The sequence below is a fragment of the Westerdykella ornata genome (genome assembly GCF_010094085.1).
Source record: "Westerdykella ornata strain CBS 379.55 unplaced genomic scaffold EI97scaffold_56, whole genome shotgun sequence".
Taxonomy (NCBI): domain Eukaryota; kingdom Fungi; phylum Ascomycota; class Dothideomycetes; order Pleosporales; family Sporormiaceae; genus Westerdykella; species Westerdykella ornata.
The window spans coordinates 23654-37565 of NW_022986906.1; the positions used below are offsets into that span (position 1 = coordinate 23654).

Genomic DNA, 13912 nt, shown 5'->3' on the forward strand with positions numbered 1-13912 from the left:
AGTTTAGAATTCTAACATATCTATTCCTGTTTGCGGCCTTTAACGAAAGCATGTGCGATGTCTATCCAAAGATATTTTCTCTATTTTACTTAGATTTTATTTTTAAATGTATAAGAGTAGAAGAGTGAGTAGCACCCTCAACTATGTTTACCTTTCTATGCTCGACCTCAACTTCACGTTATTATTACCGCGAAGCCTATGCCTTGCTTACCATCTAGGCAGTCTAAAGAACATCTCTCAGCAGAGCAAAGATAGCACAGTCTACACATCATCTGCTCTAAGCTAGTTAGACACCTCGGATCTTGTAAGCCGCAGTACCAAGTCGCAGAATCCGTAAGGGAGCACCGGGCCCAGCAGATGGGAGCTAAAATAGAATCATGCTTAGCCAACGAATCAGTTGTGATTTCGTAGAGTTAGTTATAACCCCAATACCTAGGATGCTGCTGCGCAGTGCAATCATGCCACCTCTCTACCATTTAACCCGCCCGCCATGAGCTGGGTATTGTGTAAGTTAAGTGTCTGACCGAATACGTAGTAGTCAGTGTTACAGGAAATTATCAGCTGGCCCGCATTGTTCTTACGGAAGGGTATTGCACCCTGTAAAATCAGGATGCCGGCAGGGGTGCAGATTTATTTCCCTAGTTTTCTTGCCAGTGTGCAATAGTATGTATCATAGTACAGTCATCTAAGCAAGATTTTCTACCACCAACTCTCCCATAGTAGGTATGCAATTGAAGTTTTAGTATATAAAGATTAAACTGGCCTAAGTTTTCATGAACACAAATGCATCGGTGGTTTAGTGGAACTACGGGCGCAGTTCAGCTTTTAAGGTGATTTCTACGTGATGTTCGCGACTTGGTGTTTTATTTTTCACTTTCTGTTCTATTAGATTAAGGTCTAATATTGTTTTTGTCCCTGCTTAGCCAGGCCTCGGGATACTAATTATGGATTCTGAGAAACGAGAAACGAGGCAGCAACCAGCACGACCTAGGTTCGATTCTGAATTCTGGTTACTGCAAGGCAAGGGTTTGTATGCTTGCTGCCCTTGAGATATAGTTACTCCTTTCTCGCAGTTTATGTAGCTGCCTCATACGTTTTCCTACACTTACTATTTGCCATATTCAATCACACCTAATTTTTAAAATAGACTACTTTGATGACATAGCGGCTATAGCTTTAGGGCAGTCTCGTCCTATCTCGCTTTTAGAAGCTTCTGAAGCTTACGAAAAAGATAGCGTGACTCGAATGATTAAGCTGTAGAAAAAGTCTGCTCCCTTTAGTACAATGATGTGAATAGATCACTAAGAGACCTAGATTCGCTGTCAACCTACCGTCTCTAGCAAGAGAGAGGGAAACTACTGAACTGTTCCAGAATCTACCCGAGTTAGGCTAGGTCTGAGCATACCTTTGCTGGAGGGTCAAGACAGGAAAGCCAAGGTTAGGCGACTAAATCACTGTGAGGACACTACACAAGGAATTTGAACAGCTACGGCGCTCTCTACGGTTAGTGCTCGGCTTTTCTTGGGAGAACAAAGAAATCCAAGCTATGAAGAAGGTAGAGTGAAAGTCTTTCTGATTAATAGTACTTGAAAGACTGATAAAGAATGCAAGTATATCAACAATTTATCGAAATCGGCCGGCACTTCTACAGCTGTAAGGCAGAAGTTTATAGCGTACACCTTGGATTTAGACAAGATTTAATTCTATCTCTAGAATTGCAGTAAGCGTGCATATGCACATCCGCATACTATGGTTCAATTCTCGTTTTGGCTTGACATCATTACTGTTTAGGATCTTCGGACAGGGGAGGTTGTTGAGTCTTCGAGCCATCGAGGCTCTAACGAAGGCATCCATTACGGCGATGTCTGTCTCAGCCTTGCACCATGGCAGGGTCTCTTATGATATGAGATGAAGATCGCTTTGCGAAATCGCAAATTCTGCAGGGATAACGACGGGAAGATATAAGTCTACCTATACTAAAGAGCAGTGCCTGCTAGGTTAACTACTAACAGGAAGAACATTACATTAAGGGAGAACATAGACCCAAAGCAGCGTTTCAAATGTCCAGTTCGAAAATTTCTTGCACTAGCCTTAGCGGACGATGTTTTTATTCAGCACAAGTCACCTGAAGGTTTTGAAAATCGATAGATTCGGTCTACTGCGAGCTCAAGATCATTTGACATTAAAGAGGATAAGAGGAGGCTCCCAATCTTCTGTAAAACTGTGGGAACAAGAATTTCAGAAACTGAAATTATAACTGCGTGCTCGTCTAATGCGTTAATTAAGGACATCTGTAAGCAGTGTAGATATGCGGAGCCTGTTACAACATACATCTTCCGACGGGGTGTTGCTAACAAAGTGGAAGGTAACTACCCTACCCTTCCTAGTGCTTGTTGCTATCTTAGTAACATGATTTTTCACTAGCAAACGCAAGTCAAAAGGGGACGAAAGAGGTCCTAAGTCATAAAGGAGATCATACTTGGCATTCATACGCAGCGCCCACGATTAGCGTTGATGCACAGGCGATAGCCTATGATGAGCCCGAAGACACCCCTTACAACAAATTTTCACAGAGCATTGCTTTCACGTGGGATATAGGCACCCCAAAACCAGCGAACGCTAGCTTTAGTGTTCGCACTATACTTTCTACCGATATCCTCAAAGCAGTTGCCAAGGTGCATCTAAATAGTTGTCCCAGTACGATTATGTAGAAAACGCATGTAGAGCAATACAAGATCAACCGAGAAGAATACTTCAAGAGAGCACAGGGTAAGAAACCTACCGTCTCGAATGTGTTAGGTAACGATTCTGACGCCGAAGTGATTAGTAGGGAAGAACGGGGAGCAAGCGCCAGTGAAGAGACATATTCAGAGAAGGGAGTCCCTGTTTACCTTCGCCCAGAGCCAACACTAGAGTTTAAACACATGCTCAAGTACAATTATCTCTAGGCACGCATCATCGAAACATTATAGAATGCAGAGGAAGCCTTGCTCGCAGAGTGCGTATAGTCTCTAATGGCTCTCGCCAACCCTAGGCCATTTTGAGCTCTCTATCCTAGTCCAGTCCTACCGCCAAGCAATGATGGTAGATGTCTGTACTGCGAGAAGCACCTTAGAAAGCTAAGGTCACCTCGCTTTGCTTTGCACTTGTTAGACTGCCATTGCATAGAACATAACGTTCAGTTTTGCTTCGACTGCGCTACATTCATCGACGAAACACCCAGAACGGTGCACAAATGCCCCTGCTTTGACCCTAAAAGTCCAGTCTATGGGTTAATGACCTGGTAGAGTGTGTTGATACGCGAAGGGAGGTGTCTATACGGCTCTGATAGCTCTAGCTGGTGTTACCAAAGGCGCTTCCGCAACGCAAAAACCTTAAAAAGACACGTCGAGGCGCACCTGGATGGCTTTGCAGACGGGCCTTTCACATGCCCTTATAAAACATGCGGAGAACAGTGCATGTCGAGGGACGAAATAAGGGATCATCTTCACACTATCTATAAGGTCTATCTCATCTCAGCGCGAGATTTACTAGTAAAGGCCGAATTGCGGGAGCAGCATTGTCCTGGACGCGAGGAGAAGGCGGGTGTTAGAGGCGAAAGGAAGGCACGCGTTACTCGCCCAAAGGACACTCAAGATCCAAATTGCCCTAGAGGTAGAGGGAAGGCACGCGTTACTTTGCTAAAGGGCAGTCAAGATCAAAATCCTAGGAAGCGGAAGAGAGCTAGTATAGAGCAGTTAGATGGAGGTAAACGGCACGTCATGGGCTATCCGTGCGTCGGCCTTGGAGATCTCATGGCTGTGTAACTCTTTGTGTTTATAATATCAACACCACATACAAATACTGCTCCTACTCCTTACATTGCATGTACCGCTAATACATACAAAGCACCACTAAAACATGCTAGATATCAAGGGTCTATTGACTAATGGCAAAAGGCCCGGAATATTTTCTTTTATAACTGAGCTTCCTATTCAGACCTCTAAAGTCAGGGAAGGTCCCTTCATGTTGCAACATGACAGGGTTGAAACGCTGACGAGGCGATCGACGGCTCTGAAGAGAGGATGAATAAGGTCAATCCCGGGGTCGCGGGACGCACGGTGTTATGGGACGAAGTTAACTTCTAACTATCTTATAAGATTTCCCGACGTTGTAGTTGCTATGCTATTTATCCTCTCTTCACAGCCGTTGATCGCCTTGCTAGAGCTTCACCCCTGTTATGTTGCGACATAAGAGACCTTAGGGTTAGGGTTCAGTCATGAAAGAAGATATTCTAGGCCTTAGATCTTAATTCAAGGTAGCAGCGGGACAAGATGTGCAAGAATCAGGAACAAGCTATACAAGGACTTTTTTTGCGGAGCAATCCTACAAGTGCCCTTTGGATTTTATTTCACTCAACTAATATTAATAGTGAGACCCATGTCTACATGATGGACTACTTGCACTACTACGAGGCTATCTCGTTCGGGTTCAAGGTACATTTCAGCTAGATTCTGAAGCAGGTTCCGTTGGAGCTTTGCTTTGACGTCGACAGCCCGAGGCCTTTCGTTCCTCTGAATAACGATGTTTCTTGTCTACAAGTTGGACATGTATGCATTAATCTTCATGGTCTGCTCGAAGCCAAACACGCGACAGAAAAGACTCCTATCTATCTATAGAACTGGGTTCTCGCATGCCTCTTTAGTTGGGATATAGGCTCGAATGCTAACATGACTTTGCGAGTTGAAGACAGGGATCCATCTAGGGTCAGTAGGGAGGCTGGTAGAAATGTGCGGAGCACATAGCATCTATTTAGAAGCAGTTATAATTCCTGTCGCAATGTCTGCTGGGAATTCCTGGTGGATTTCGTCGATTGATTTATCCTCAGGCATACTGTCAGATTTGATGGTATCTGAAGATGTCACGGTGACAGAAAGATTGAATAAGGATGAGTTGACTGATTGTATTCTGGTGTGTCCTTGTGTGTGTGTGAGGCTGGCGCCTGACACCGGCTTTTATGTTTCTTCTCTGGGCACCAAGGCTGCGCAGGGCACTAGCCACTGCAGAATCACTAGCCACTACAGAATCACTAGCCACATGTCCTCAGACAGTACCGGTACGGACATCTTCTCCCAGTCCTCCTCTCCAGTCCCAGATGGGATGTCCATAAACTGGCTTACCATCTGACAAAGGCGTTTCCAAGCTCAAGCACACAGCGACCGTCGAACTGCGCAATTAAACTGTCCGTCCACTATCCTGTATCCTCATGCCCGAACATCTGGAGGAATACACAGTTAATAAAGGCCTGAGACAACTTGTAAAGAACTTAGAAGACTGGCTTAAAGATAATGGGAGATTCGAGCCAGGAGTCCAATACTTCGACAAATGTACGAGCCCAGAGCTAGGGAAACAAGTTCGCGAACTATTCACCGCGACGGTCGCACTATTTAACACTGTTCGGGCCAAAACAGAGGTAAGGAAAGGCATAGATAAGGTTTAAACATCTTATTAATTACATCTATAGATCCCCCGGTATTGGGGCGTGGCAAAAGCTCGTCCAGGAGGGGGCTGGATGACGAACGACCATGAGCAAATCCTCATCCCGGTCCGAATTACGGCAAAAACAACTCCACATATCAGAAGCCCTGATCCTCGGAAGGAATTGTCATTCACCCCAAAAAAAGCGGTTTATTTCGCGCATAAGAAACTAGCGGAGATTAGTGACAACGTTGAGTTCTTTTTCGTACACTAGTAGAGGTCTACGTACCTGAATAAGACGCCCCCTGTAGCATGATATTTCCTTGCGTACTAAAGTCCCAAGGCTGTTCGAAGGTAAAGTTCTCAGGAATATTCAACGTCGCTATGTTATTACCACATTCGGTAAAGTTCTCAGGGTGAATATTTAACGACCCTCCGTCATTGCCAAATGTAGGGAAGCCCTCAGGCAGAATGTTCAGCGACGCTCCAGCGTTACCAAATCTGGAGAAGTCGCCAGGCTGAATATTCAACAACGCTCCATTATTGCTAAATGCAGTCGAGTTTGTAGCACCAGAATATCCCCAGGTGCTGTCTAGGGAGTCGCCCAGTAACGCAAAATTCCCAGCTATTATCGTATCGTTATACTGCTCTTAAACAAGGCCAGTTTGCTGGGAGGAATAGGGCGTTGTATCATCCAATATCATGTTCCGTTCTTGGTCGAAGCTAAAGCTTTCAATATTAGTATAGCGCTCATTGATTATATTAGATTCGGAGAGCATATTTCGTTGGCGATCCTCACATGGTAGGTCGTTACCTAGGCTCCCATAGGCCCCTTCGGGAGGATGGTACTGTGCCTGCTTGCAAGGTCTCTTTGTTCCTACTGCATTATCGTGTGCCCCAGGCCTTTTTCTCCCTAGCCCTTCTAATACTGCAGTACCTGAGAGTAATGTAAATGAAGGGGCGGTAGACGGCTGAGAATGTAAATGACTACAAATTGGATCAGCGCTAGAGCTTGGTAGTTAGGGATGAGGGGTAGGCACCTAGAGGTAGTAGCGTGTTCCTGTACGTGCTCGTTGTGAGTAAGCTGCCCAGGAGCGGTTGGAGGAGTTGAATTGCGCAATGAGGGCGTGCAGCGGACCGACGATACAGTGGGTGTTGATGAGTGGGAGCTACTAGCGGAGGCATCCTCCCCATCCAAGGACTCTTGCTGCTGTTGGCCTTGACTATCATAATAAAGTTGAACATTCTTGATCCAAGGTGTCGCACGTTCAGCAAGCTCTAGCAGTTTGGAAAATTCTGGTAAAAGTAAGAGGAAGATTAATCCTGGAATGTCGCAGTAATAGATCCTCTGCCACTCACGGTATTCAAACGACGCAAAAGCTGTGATCCCCGCAATGCCCTCACGACTTTCAGCGTCCGTCACCTCGCAATTATTAGTGGCCGTCTTTCGGTAGTAGTTGAGCAGGCGTTCAGTCACAAGATGCTTGATCCCACGATGGACGGCGCGACTCAATGTGCCCAATTCTGGACGGGAGAATCCAAGCCCAAGTAGGAATTTTCGTACTCTTCCTTCCTTAGTTCGAGCCGCAGCTAGGTCTTTAGTGAGCCTTTGAACTCTTGAAAGGCCTTCAATTTGTCCTAATTCCCATTGCTCAAATGCTAACGCTAAGCTTCTTTCGGCGAGCGTAGCTCGAAACTTAGCTTGAGGGTTGTTAGCATGGGCGCTGGTACTATGACAAATATCCAAAAGGCGATAGTCTCGTTCAAAAGGGCCAACTGCAGCCTTCACCGCTCTGTGTATAAACTTATCAATGTCGACGTAGAGAGAATCCAGATTGCGAAGTAAATTGATGTATGTCGACGTCTTTATAAAATCTTCTCGGGTGAGGCAAAACTCTGTAACTGGTATGTCGGCCTCCAGCACATCGCTGGCACTGTCTGAGGAAGAGGATGGTGGAGGAGGCGCAGAATTCCCATCCAATCTTGCGGTAGCTCAACTCGTCCTGGACGACAGACTCAAAGACGCCATCGACGTGCTCCTGACGATGCAGAACCCGTCGGGCGGGTGCGCGAGCTACGAACCCACGCGCGGGTCCGAGTGGCTCGAGTATCTGAATGCGGCCGAGGTGTTTGGCAGGATCATGGTCGAGTACGATTACCCGGAGTGCACGACGGCGGTCATCATGGGGCTGCACCTGTTCCAGAAGTACTACCCGGATTATCGGGCGCAGGAGATTCGGCGGTTCAAGGACAGAGCGATAGTGTATATCCGGCGAGCCCAGCGCAAGGATGGCTCCTGGTACGGCGCCTGGGGCATCTGCTTCACGTACGCCACGTGGTTCGCTCTCGAGAGTCTGGCGTGTGCGGGGGAGACGTACGCGAATAGCGAGAGGGTGAGACGGGCGTGCGGTTTCCCGCTGAGTAAACAGATGGAGGATGGAGGGTGGGGGGAGACGTACAAGAGTTGCGAGATTGGCGAGTGGTGCCAGCATGAGAGGAGCGAGGTTGTGCAGACGGCGTGGGCGGTTGTGGGACTGTTGGAGGCCGAGTATCCGGATAAGGAGCCGATTAGGAGGGGGGTGAAGTTGATGATGGAAAGGCAGAGGGGGAATGGGGAGTGGGTGCAGGAAGGGATCGAGGGGGTTTTCAATAAGAGTTGGTGAGTACCCCGTTTTTTTTTTTTTCGGTTGGTGGTGTTCCTGTCTTTTCGGACGGAGGTGGGAGGGCCCTGTGGAGGGGAGAGAGAGGGAACATGGGAAGGATGAGAGTGGTTGAGGCTGATGCTAATGCTAATGCTGATGCTGACGCTAATGTGTGATGGCAGTATGATTTCCTACCCAAACTACAAGTTCATTTTCCCGATCAAGGCATTGGGCATGTATGCGAGGAGGTTTGGGGATGAGGAGATTTTGTAGATCTGATGGGTACTACAGGTGGTGCGGTGGGGGCAATTGCGAGTTTTGGGGGGGCGGGGGTGGGGGGGTTTGTGTGGAAGTGAGTAATGGAAGGAAGCTGGAGGAGGAGATCTAAGGGATGAGGAAGAGGAAGAGGAAGAAGGAGGTGGGGAAGGAGGGGGGTTTTACTAGATGCAAGGAGCGGAAATAGGTGGAGAGTAAGAATAATGATGAATTGTATACTTGTATATATACGCGATCCCGAACACAGTACAGAAGTTAGTCCTCAGACCAGCGCTGAGGCCTGCAATTGCACGTTGAATGTTGGCCGAACAGTGACATGGTGTAGTTTGACGGCATTCTTTTCTGGAAACACGAACTTGCACTGGGCTGGGTACTAAAACAATTGGCCGCACATGGTAGACAATCGCGCCCACAAGGCGGCTGTCAGTGAGTTCGAATATGCAAATGATGGTTTCCAGAAAGTGGCCGCCCACAGAGAGTAGGTATAGGAAAAGAGACTCTTAAATCTCCCACTAATCGCAGGCCCTAGCTACAACTCAACCTTGGAAAGATCCTAGTCAGCTTTGCAGATAAGTGAGCCAATTCCCTCACTCGCGGATTGCTATGACATGCCGAGGCCTATAGAAGCCGTCGAAGTCCGAAAGTAGCCCACAGATTCCTTATCCAGGGGCAGCCCTACCGTTTTTATCATAATTCCCGTGGGGATCGTGTTTTTCTTTGCGTTCTCAGACCCCCTGCTTACCTTTTTGTTGGCCATCGCTTAATTCCCCATTTTGACGCAGTGCCCCAGATTTCAACGGCCACGCGTATCATCAGGCAAGCGTATTTGGAATCGACTTACGGAGATTATTGTTGAAATGCTGCATAGGAAAAGAATAGTTAGCCTAACCGCGAAGCGTATTCCTTACAAGGCAGGTACACGACCGAGCGCCAATGAACTGTCCGCGTTCTTGTTTGCCCTTGGCAATAATTCTCCCAGTTAATTCTTGGGTCGTACGGAGTACCAACACCGCAATATCGCAAGCTACCAAATGGAGCGTTCAAAGAACGAGCTTCAAAGAATTTGCATTTCGTCTTCTAGCATATAAAGCGGGAATGACCATCGTAGCTGTTGCGCCCACTGTTCCCAGCAGTGCAAGCTATACTGCAAACCGAATCAATTCCAAGATGTATCTCTGGCTCACGCTCCTCCATGCCTTTGGCATCATCGCCACCCAGGCCGCGCCTACGGCTACCGGCTTCAGCAAGCTCTGCAAAGACATCACGTTGACGGGATCCTGGCTCGTCGCCAACTGCCCCGACAACAACGGCGCCAGCATCCAAAGCAGCGTCTACTTACCATCCAAAATTTCAAATTCAGACGGAAATCTGGTGGTACGTTTAGTCAAAGACCCTCTCATTGGCTGATAAACGGCTAATGTTCGCATGCAGTGGTCCGTCGACGGCCAATATCAGGGTACCTGCATCACGTGCTCCATTACGAGCGATGGCATTCTGCATTGCACGTGCTGGAAGGCGCAAGGGCATACGAGGGACGCAACTATAAACCTTGGTGAGTGACGTGCCCATGCCCGACTGTGGCTGCATGTATCGCCGTCGGTCTTCTTACTGTGTCGCGTGACTAGAGGAACACATCGCCGTCTACAACGGCCACCTCCTTTCCGACCTCAAGGGCACTCCGCAACCTCCCAGCTCCAGCAGCCCCATATCCATGCCCTCTGACCTCTCCTGGACCTTCAACTACGGCGACACCAGCACCTACACCCCCGGTAGCAGCCTTTCGGCGCTAGGTGCTACCGAAGCTCCCGGGTGCACCGATTATACAGTGGTCGAACACGGCAACCCCCAGCCTTGCCTCACGGAGCGAGTCCCCTTCTCCTCAACCGTCGACTATATCGCGTTTGGAGGAGGGAAGATGACGGCTGCAGGTGGGGCGTGGGACGTCAAGGTGTACGACAATCTGGACTGCACGGGGACGCCGCTCGGTACGATTACGGAATTTGGGACATGCAAGGTGTTTGAGAAGACTGCGTTGGCGTTGCAAGTCTTGCCGAAGTGGAATGCGGATGTGTAGATGAGAGCATTGGGGTTCTAGCAGTGGTTCATCAAGCTCTCATTTATTGGAGTGAAGGGTGCAGGTGGCTGGCATAACTAGATGATTCTTTGTCCGACAAAGATTGCCAACAGTCTCAGCACAAAACTTATTGTCATTTGTTTATCTTGTAGCTATGTCATCCAACTAAAAATGGAGTCGCCCTTTAAACAAGTTTACATTGTGAACACCTTCTGTACTTATCGTACCTACATGTCGCCCAATATTCATTCTGGTCTCCAGCCGTATCAGCCATCATGGCCTCAAACTGCTAGCGTCCCTCATCACCCCGTCCCAGCTCTTGGTGTGTCCTGCAGTCCTAGTTTTAGGCTTTCCACAACCTTCCTCTCCTTATACCCGATCTCCTCAATGCCCCCTACACCGTCTCCTTTACACTCTCGAAGCAATCTCTATATCTGTTTGCTGCGGGCTACCTCTCTATAATAACATATAGCACAATAGAGCACGTGTTAAGTTCAACGACCTGCTAAAAGTCCTAGCTAAAAAAACATCGCGCCCCTAAGAAACCCCCCTATTGCCGTTTTAAGAACAATCTATCAGGATTGCGATTTGTGTCCCTTCTTCCAGGCGTCCAAAATCAAGGTCAACAGCAAAATTGGGACGTCCACGTCCTTGTTGTTGTACTTTTCACCCGCGCCAATATGCACAGGTTTGCCGTCGCCGTTGCCCGCCCCTCTCCCGTCCCCATGGGAAGTTTGGTTGTTATTGCTAACTGGGCGTCCGATGCGCGCCGGCCTACCGCCGTCGTCGTTGTGCTCATCGGGACTCTTGTTGATTTCGCCTTGGGCGTCGCCTTCGTCTCCGCCGCCCGGAGCCTGGGGCAAGTCCGGCGCCCCGATGTGGTGAGGTCGGCCATTTTCGTCTTTCTCCTCCGGGGGTGGACCGTTGCCGTCGTCCTCGCCGTCGCTTCCGGTTTTCCCGCCTTTACGGCCTTTGCCGATGCGTGGGGGGGTTGCGCGGACGTGGTGGGAAGGGCTGTTGGCGAGGTTGTGTGGTGCTGGTGCTGGTGCGGTGGGTTAGTTAGGTTTCGGGCTTGGGGTGGTTATGTGGAGCGGACAGGAGAGGATGGTCGTGGGATGTCTATGGCGTTCTTACCACTGATTGCGGCGGCGTTAGGTGGGGGATTGGGGATTGCGCTGCCTTGGCTTGAGTGGAGGGCGGTAAGGGCGAGAAGTAGGGCTAGAAAGAGAGCAGGCTTTCAGTGTGGTCACACGCCGTAATCCGCCCCCCTGTTTAGGTGGATGCACAAAGGCGCGATTCACGGCGGGAGCCTGCCATTCCGAGCGGCAGCGAGGAATGGCAGGCGGACGTCGGGAATCGTGCCTTTGGAGCATCCGAAGACTACTACGTACACATATATATGTGTTATTTGCGTTGAAGCCCCCGTAGACTACTACATGTGTTGAAGCTGAATCATGGGACCAAACCATGAGGATCGATCGGAAGGGGTGGGGATGGAAAGGGGGAGGAGGGAGGAAGGGGGAAGGAGGGAGGACGGGGGATGACTCAGCACCTTCCTCACCCACGAACCCAACTCCACGACCGTGATCACCTCGTTCCATATCTGATTTCTTGTATCCCCTACTCTGCATGCTCTCTTGTCACCTCCAGGCTTCTCTTCTCGTCACTGACCACCCATTCTTAGACACCTTCCTCACCACTACAACGTGTAGGGAGCTAGGGAACCAGTAATCGTAATACTTAATTGCGTGGGCAGTCTTTGAATCTTACGTTGCATGCTTCTCCCCTTTTCAACGTTTGCTCGGTGTTTTCAAGTGATTCGATCGATCACCCACGTAGGGGCTCGTGGAGGATGCAGGTGGCCACTTGGCAGTCACGGGATTGTGGTCACGTGACCGCCAAGATCCCACATCCCACATCTCTAGTCGAGGTACAACACTGTGTGCACGTCCAGGCCAACCACGGCACAGCCCCATGAATACCGTTATGCTCAGGAACGGTTGCTTCGACCTATAGGCGCTTCGCAATGCAATCTTTCATACTGTACTTCGACAACTAGTTGTACTATTCCCGCTACTTTCTACCGCTGGATATTCTACTGTTGGTATTTCACCGCGGATATCTACTACTAGGGATTTCCACTGCGAGCGTTTGCCATGCTGGTATTTTCCATTGCGAACTTCTACTGCTAGTACCGCATGCACAAGACTCAGGTCCTGCCTTATCTCGCCCGCCTCCGCCACTCCCTAGGTTTCTTCTGCTATTGCTCGCTCCTCCGCCGCTACTCTACGGTTTCTACCCAGTCTCCCTAGCACGAGGCGAAGATGCAGATGCGGAGGCTACAGAGACAAAAGGAACGGCTACAAAAGAAGTAAACCGTCGATGAGGGAACTAGGCAGACCAGATAACTTCCCGTGTTCCAAAGGAAGAACAAAATCATCTCAGTGGGCGAGGGCGCAAACTCTCCACCCAAGCTTCCTGGCATGAGAACAACGAGGATGCGGAGGCTACGCGGAGACAACAGAACAGACACACAAGGCTACCTGTTCCTCCTAGCAACGAGAGCCAAGATAAGGATGACTCCAAGCCGCTTATTTCCTGCCCATCTCGCCTCGCCTCAGCAGATACCCAGGCATTTCCACCACGATTTCCACCCGTCCCTTCCCGCGACGAGAACGAAGACAAGGATGTGGGGATACGCAGAGTCAGAAGGAGCAGCTACACGAGACCACCACAGCCCATCAGCGACGAGGAGAAAGATGAAGATGCGGGGCTACACAGAGGCAAAAGGAACGGCGGTGAGTTTTGGAGCTGGGCAGACTAGATAGCTTGCTGGGCCCTGGAGGAAGAACAAAATCATATCGGAGTAAGGGGCGTTCAACTCCATCCGAGCCTCCCTTCTCCTGCTTGCTAAACTCCGAAGAACAAAATCAACAGTGACGAGGGAAGGCGAGGAAGAGGAAGACGAAGAGACACCAAAACGTAAAGGGAAGAGGGGTGTGCCGCAAAGAAATCAGGTTCCAAGCTCACACCAATGGAGAAGCAATATCTAGATATCAAGTGGAAGCATCTGGACGCCATTACCGTCATGGAAGTCGACTACTAGATCCGGCCCTTTTTTTAGTGAGGATGCAAGGATCGCTTCCAATGAGTTGAAAATCGTCTGCATACCCGGTAAATTCAGATACAATGGGCTCTTCTATCGCAGTGACTTTTGGAGTTGTCCGTGGGTAAGCTGGGACAGGTGCGCCGGGTCCAACGGGCCAACGCACGTTCTCTTACATTGCGGCCCCATCCCAGCGCCAGCGTGGTTGGATTTATATTTCCGCGCGAGAATATTGGTTACAGAATATAGATTGCCGCGACAGATTTAGGGTTTGTGCCCAAATTCATGTCTAATGAATGGGTGGGCGAGGAAGACTTCCCACCCTTGGACGCGGTTGCTCCATTTCAAGAACGCGGG

At 49.2% G+C, this 13912-nt stretch overlaps 4 protein-coding genes across 4 annotated transcripts; 3 read left to right on the top strand and 1 right to left on the bottom strand.

Moving 5' to 3' along the window:
- Window positions 1–7580: 7580 nt before the first annotated feature.
- On the top strand, window positions 7581–7910 carry EI97DRAFT_347893 (lanosterol synthase; the record flags this gene model as incomplete). The annotated part of the gene is made up of 1 exon (XM_033794807.1): window positions 7581–7910. A coding segment is annotated over one exon (330 nt), but the record flags the coding sequence as incomplete, so codon positions are not given.
- A 57-nt stretch (window positions 7911–7967) lies between these two features.
- Window positions 7968–8372, top strand: EI97DRAFT_362903 (family 10 polysaccharide lyase; the record flags this gene model as incomplete). Its single annotated transcript, XM_033794978.1, has 2 exons — window positions 7968–8116; window positions 8282–8372. Coding segments are annotated over 2 exons (240 nt in total), but the record flags the coding sequence as incomplete, so codon positions are not given.
- A 1170-nt stretch (window positions 8373–9542) lies between these two features.
- Window positions 9543–10449, top strand: EI97DRAFT_462756 (Cyanovirin-N; the record flags this gene model as incomplete). Its single annotated transcript, XM_033801300.1, has 3 exons — window positions 9543–9749; window positions 9807–9927; window positions 10001–10449. 3 exons carry the CDS (start codon window positions 9543–9545, stop codon window positions 10447–10449), a joined length of 777 nt encoding a protein of 258 aa, XP_033649054.1.
- A 534-nt stretch (window positions 10450–10983) lies between these two features.
- On the bottom strand, window positions 10984–11766 carry EI97DRAFT_504921 (uncharacterized protein; the record flags this gene model as incomplete). The annotated part of the gene is made up of 3 exons (XM_033802860.1): window positions 10984–11491; window positions 11584–11667; window positions 11736–11766. The coding sequence occupies 3 exons, from the start codon at window positions 11764–11766 to the stop codon at window positions 11025–11027; spliced, it is 582 nt and encodes a 193-aa protein (XP_033649055.1). The 3' UTR covers window positions 10984–11024.
- Between the last annotated feature and the right edge of the window lie 2146 nt (window positions 11767–13912).